The 6,578-nt window shown below is 47.4% G+C and overlaps 1 protein-coding gene across 1 annotated transcript in view; it reads right to left on the bottom strand.

The window, feature by feature from the left end:
* Positions 1-6,578, bottom strand: part of ASH1L (ASH1 like histone lysine methyltransferase) — a 136,817-nt gene that overhangs the window by 101,312 nt on the left and 28,927 nt on the right. The window contains exon 4 of the mRNA XM_029933455.1: positions 1-3,786. Coding sequence (XP_029789315.1) covers positions 1-3,786 — 3,786 coding nt within the window. The remainder of the gene's footprint in view (positions 3,787-6,578) is intronic.

Raw genomic sequence — 6,578 nt, 5'->3', positions numbered from 1 at the left:
GGGGGGGTACCTTCCATAGTAACCCAGCCCCAGGGGGGCGGCCGTGAGGGGTGACGGAGAGTAAGGCATGCCGTAGGACGGATAGAATCCTGTACTGGATAGGGGAAAACTGAGGCTGTGCATGAAGGGCATTTCGGCCATTGCCTCCCTCATCTTGGGGGGTCTCCCTCTCTTCTTTTTTAAGTCAGGTTTTCGAATGTAGTGCAAAGGGTCTAAGGGGAAAGAAGGATGTGTGTAGAAGCTGTTAAAGTTGATGCGAAAAATAGTGGGCAGCAGGTCCCGGGGGATAAAGTGATGACTTCGATGGGTGATTCGAATTTCGCTCAGACGACTGATCAGTTCCTCCAGATCTGCGATGAAGTCTGGGTCCTGCCTACTTCGGAGCTGGGGGTACTTCTTTTTCCGTTTTCGTTTCTGCCTCTTCATCTTGTCATAGCTGAGGTAATCGTGACTCCTGCGCTTACATTTGTGTTTATGTTTCTCTTTAAGACTGCTCAGGACTGTGGAGGTTTCAGGGGGAATCAGAGAAACATGTTCAAAAGAATGCCGCCTCTTTTTCTGCCCACAGAATTTCTCTGCCCTGTCCGACGTGCTGTTATTATCGGTTCCGATGCCACTGTCGCTGGGAATAGTCTCATCACTGTGGGACTCACTGATGGGGGAAGGCGTGGCTTCCTTCAGGGAGGCGAGCTCACTCAGGTGGGAAGGAGAATTTGGCAACAAAGTGGGAGGAGAGAGCCGCCTCCTCCCCTTGGAGGCCTTCTTCATGGCCAGAGTCTGGATCACACTGCCCTGTCTGGAGTGTAAATGCAGGTACGGCACTGCACTGGGCTCGACAAAGCCTGCGTCGCTGCTCACGGGGCTCTGGCCTCCGCTCGTCCCGGAAGACTGAGAGCAGACAGGTGACGGGAGCGTCTCCGAGGAGGAGGGCAGCAGTGGGGGGAGCACCTGCCCCAGTGCGGAGCCGGCCGCCTGCTGAGCCGTTTGCTCAAGGACGGCAAGGCTGGCAGGGCTGCCAGAGAGTATGCCATTTAAGACCGTTTTTGGTTTGCGACCCCTTCTCTTTCCTATGTAAATGGTTCCTTTCTTGCTGACATTTATCTGCTGGCCCAATTTGGAGCCAAATGTGGCAGCGAGACTTGACACTGTGTTATGGAGTTTGGATTGCACTTTCCCTTTATTACTCGATTCCACGGAGCTCGAAAGAATCTGATTCAACAGTTTCTTCCTCTTTAAAGTCTTCATTTTATTTATTTTGCGGATAATGGTTTTCATTAGTTGTCCATTGTTTCTCTTGGTAATTTTTTTATCTGGGTCCATCTCCAGGTCGCTCATGCTGCAGACAGTGGGCCTGTGCCTGTCGTCCAGATCGTCTGGGTCCTGGAGCTGATCCTCGCTCTCAAAGAAATCACTGCTGCTCCGCTGGTTCTCGCTTTCGGACTCCAGCTTGCTCGGACTCTCGGTGGCAACAAATGGAGCCACGGAGAGCACTGGTGGCTTCATCTTGACCGGTGACCTCATCTGCCTCTTCGGTCTGCCTCTCTTTTTCGGAAAAGGAGACACAGACAGACTTTGTTTGAAGGAAGGAATTTCGATTTCTGGCTGTAAAATTGGGGGCTCCTGCTCTTCCTTGGACTGCAGAGAGAAGACTTTCGAGGCAGGGATCTTTAAAGTCCTTTTAGGTGGACCTTCTAGTTGAGGCATCTCCTTGGCCTTGGGTCTTCCCCTCTTGGGCTTATAAATGTCAGACAAAAGGTCACTAGAGACACACATACTGGAGGAGAGCTTGTGCGTTGCGAAGGCCTTGTGAGCTGGGTTTTCACCGTCAGTGAGGAGAGCGAGAGACGGGGCAGTGGACTTGCTCAGCTTTGGCAAACGGCGCTTCAGGAAGTCGTGGTCTACAAATGGAGATGGTCCGAGGTTTCTCATAAACTTGGCTGGCTCGGAACTACTGCTGGATAGTGAGCTACAGGAAACGTTTTTAAAAAGCTCCGATCTTTCTAATTCTAGCCCTTTGGGAGCCCGGCACGTGCTTCTCGCCACCACTTTAGTCCACCGCGGCTTCCTTCCTTTCCTCTTTTTCAGCGGTTTCGACTGCAAACTCGTGCCAAGGCTTTCGGCGACCGGGCAGTGTTTGTCCGATGCAGCGACCGCACCGAGTTTTAGAAAGGGCTTGTTACTGAACAAACTGGTGAAGTTAACAACTGAAGGGGTAATTGCATGAATACTGGATTCGGAGGTCAAACTTGGCTTTTTTCCCAGGGAAGAGCTTATTCTTGGAATATCTAGATGTGCAGTTTTTGAGTCAGTTAGCTCTTTATCAATCCCTTTACAGTCGACGCTCATGCTGTGACCCACGGACCTGTGACTGACGTTCAGGTGGGCACTTTCAGGAGTAAACTGGTTCTTCCCAACAGATTCAGAAATTTCCTCCATTAATTCTGTGGTAGGACTTAAAAGCAAAGGATTAGGGGCCAACTGCGAAGTTTCTGGGGGAATTCTGGTGAGGGGGCTGACAGACACGGTGGGCGACGGGGTGGGGAGACCGCTCTCTCCTGCCGCGCTGAACGGGGATTTTGCTGTCGACGTGTCCGAAGCAGCTCCCATGTGGAAGTCCGGAGAAGTGCAGTACACGGGGGGCTGCTTCTCGTGCTTGGAGGCTTCGTAAGGCCCCCTGTCACTGGGGGAGAAACTGGCCTGCTGAATGCTCGCCCCTTGGCTGAACATCTCTTTCTCCAAATTGATGATTTCTTTTCGAACTGAGAACTTTTCCAAGAGGCTTTCTTTACTCTGCCGTATAACACTCTTCTCAAAAGCTTTGCTGGCGGCACTCTCTCTCAGGGACTCAGAAAGCTCCGGGCCTTCGTGACCGCTGCTGCTTGCGCTACAGGAAGCCTTGACGGGTTCCTGAGCGGGGAGCAGGGCCTCGGCTTTGAGGCCGAGGGCGTCTTTACTGACCAGGCCCGCCACAGAACAGCTCCCCAGTCTCTTCCCGACATCCTTGCTGCCTAGTCCCACTGCCGAACTCGCTACCATCTTCTTTGTACAGTCCTTGGCCACCAGGCCGACAGCAGAACTCAATTTCTTTCCCAAGTCTTTATTAACCAGCCCAACCACAGTGCCAAGTCCCAGCTTCTTTCCAGATTCCTTGCTCACTAAACCTGGAACAATGCCAATTCCTAGCTTCTTTCCTGACTCCCTGCTCAGCAGCCCCACTGTAGTGACCGCGCCTGGCTTTCTGCCTAAGTCTTTATTGATGAACACCGCTGTAGCGCCAGCTCCTAGTTTTTTCACAGAGTCCTTACTGACCAATCCTACTGTTGCGTTAAACACTGGCTTTTTCCCAGGATCTTTAGTTACCAATCCGACTGCTGTGCTGATAGCTGGCTTTTTTATTAAGTCCTTATGTATTATTCCAGCCACAGAGCCAACGCCTGCTTTCCTGATCAAATCTTTGCTAACCAATCCTGCAGTAGTGCCAGCTCCTAACTTCTTCGGCTTAGTCTTGGAAGACTTAGAGGGAGGACATGTTGCAATGAGCTGTGCCAACTTTTCTGTTACACTCGCTCCTCCGTTAAGTAACGCTCGGTCCTTTAAGTCAGGATCCCGGCTACCAACGAGAGAAGATGACGTTGCACTGATATAATCTGTCATTTCTGAGTGCACTGGAGAAAGCTTCTTAGACAAAGGACTGTTTTCTCCCTGTGAATGAAGATGGATGCTTTCTTCAGATTGGCATTCAATGGCTGCAACATCACCTGTTTTCTTGTACAACTTTGAAGGGTCCTAAAATTTGAACAAGAAAAAGGTTTCAGAGAGAGTAAACCTTGTATCACTTCAGTTTAGCATTATAACTGAACAACCTAACTGGTCACATATCAGATAGAAGACAGGCAATAGTGAGTTTTAACTAAACCTAACTAACGTTATGCCAGGTCCCAGCGTAGGAAGGCCACCAAAACGTCACCTGTGTGGACACTCAACCATGTATCCCTAGATAGTACTCAATATTTAAAAATAACCCTATTATTTTTGACATCATTTAAAAATGGCCAATTAACAGTCAACTCTTATCTTACTTTAGACTCAATACATACACATTAGCAAACAAACATACTCGTTTTAAAGAGAAATACTCTTAGCAACAATATCCCATGGTACGCTTGTTTTTTAATTTTTTAAAAATGTTTTTTATTTATTTTTGAGAGATAGAGACAGCACGAGCAGGGGAGGGTCAGAGAGAGAGGGAGATACAGAATCTAAGCAGGCTCCAGGCTCTGAGCTAGCTGTCAGCACAGAGCCCGACGCGGAGCTCGAACCCACGAACTGTGAGATCATGACTGTGCAGAAGCCGGACGTTTAACTGACTGAGCCACCCAGACGCCCCGCATGGTATTCTTTGAAATTAATAGCTCACTGGGGCACCTGGCGGCTCAGTTGGTTAAGTACCTGACTTTGGCTTGGGTCATGATCTCACAGTAAATGAGTTTGAGCCCCACATCGGGCTTCCTGCTTTTAGCCTGCTTTGGATCCTCTGTCTCCCTCTCTCTTTGCCTTTCCCCTGCATACTCTCTCTTAAAAATAAATAAAATATTAAATGAAAATATTTAAAAACTAAATCATTGTTCACTGCCCACTGTCATCGATGTCAGACTTCAAACCAGTGCCGTACACCCCTAACCTACTTCCAATCCTTTAACTCCTTCTCAATTACAGTTTATTATTTCATTGTTTATTTGTATTTGAGAGAAAGAGTGCAAGTAGGGGAAGGGCAAAGAGAAAGGGAGACATAGAATCCAAATCAGGCTCCAGGCTCTGAGCTGTGAGCACAGAGCCCAACACGGGGCTCGAACCCATGAACCATGGGATCATGACCTGAATCCAAGTTGGACGCTTAACCGACTGAGCCCCCCAGGCGCCCCTCAATTATAGCTGTGAAAGAACACTCAACTTCTCTCTTAATGTGAGAGGAGTAAAAAGGACAATAAAATACACATTTTCTCTACAATGCATTTTCCTCTAACACGTAGGAAGCATCTGGGTGGCTGAACTGGTTGAGCACCGGACTCTTGATTTGGGCTCAGGTCGTGGCCTAGCCCACGGTTCATGAGGCTCTGCGCTGACAGTGAAGAGCCTGGCTGGGCTTGCTCTCCTCTCCTCGCCCCTTCTGTGCTCATGCTTTCTTCCTTGCTCTCTCAAAACAAACAAACAAACAAACAAACTTAAAAAGATTTGTATAACATTTTGGAGTTGGATGTAACTTTTAAGTCATTAACGTAAATTGCTATCCAATTCATGAATCCTCAGTATTTATCCAAAAGTAAAACAGCTTGTTGTGTGAAGTAATCAACAAACAAGCTGTTTTACTTATGGATAACAATTAAGGAGTTCTGCTTTAAGAAAAGCAAAGCCGGAAGCATCATGACTCCGGACCTTAGGCCATATCACGAAGCTGCAGTGATCAAGACTGTACTGGCGCGCACACAGACAGATCAACGGAGCAGAACAGAGAACCCGGAAATGGACCCCCAACTATACAGTCAACTAATCTTGCATCTATTTTGAATTTACTTTGTGTGTGGTATAAGAGTTCAAAATCGATGGAAGACCTAAATGTGAGACAGGAACCGTCACAATCCTAAAGAACACAGGCAGCAACCCCTCTGACCTCGGCCGCCGCAACTCCTTACGAGACACGTCACTGGAGGCAAGGGAAACAAAAGCAAAAATGAACCACTGGCCCCTCATCAAGATAAAAACCTTCTGCACAGCAAAGGAAACAATCAACCAAACTAACAGGCAGCCTACAGAATGGGAAAGATACTTGCAAATGACATATGTGATAAAGGGTTAGTATCCGAATATAAAGAACTTCTCAAACTCAATACCCAAACAACAAATAATCCAGTTTAGAAATGGCCAGAAGACATGAACAGACATTTTTCTAAAGAAGACATCCAGATGGCTAACATACATAACATAAAAATGTTCAACATCACTCATCATCAGGGAAATACAAATCAAAACCACGAGATGCCACCTCGCACTGGTCAGAAGGGCTACAATTAACAACACCGGAAATGACAGATGTCGGAGAGGGTGCCGAGAAAGGAAACGCTCGTGCACTGTTGCTGGGAATGCAAACTGGTGCAGCCACTGGAAAACAGTATGGAGGCTCCGCAAAAAGTTAAAAATAGAACTACCTTACAGCCCAGCAATTGCACTACTAGGTATCTATCCAAAGGATACAAAAATACAGACTTGAAGGGGTACACGGTGTACCCCGATGTTTACAGCAGCACTATGAGCAATAGCCAAATTACAGAAAGAGTCTTGATTGTCCGCTGACTGATGAATGGATAAAGAGGAGGTGGTGTGTGCGCGTGTGGGTGTGTATGTGTATATGTAAAAATTTATAAATATATACACATACAATGGAATATTACTCAGGCATCAAAAAGAATAAAAAATCTGGGGCACTGGGTGGCTCAGTCAGTTAAGTGTCTGACTCTTGATCTTAGTTCAGGTCTCAATCTCAGGGCTGTGAATTTAAGCTGTGTGTGTACTTAAAAAAAAAA

The sequence above is a fragment of the Suricata suricatta genome, chromosome 3 (genome assembly GCF_006229205.1).
Source record: "Suricata suricatta isolate VVHF042 chromosome 3, meerkat_22Aug2017_6uvM2_HiC, whole genome shotgun sequence".
In the NCBI taxonomy this organism is placed as follows: Eukaryota; Metazoa; Chordata; class Mammalia; order Carnivora; family Herpestidae; genus Suricata; species Suricata suricatta.
Note: the sequence above shows the minus strand (reverse complement) of the source record. Positions and strands in the feature narration are given on the sequence as shown.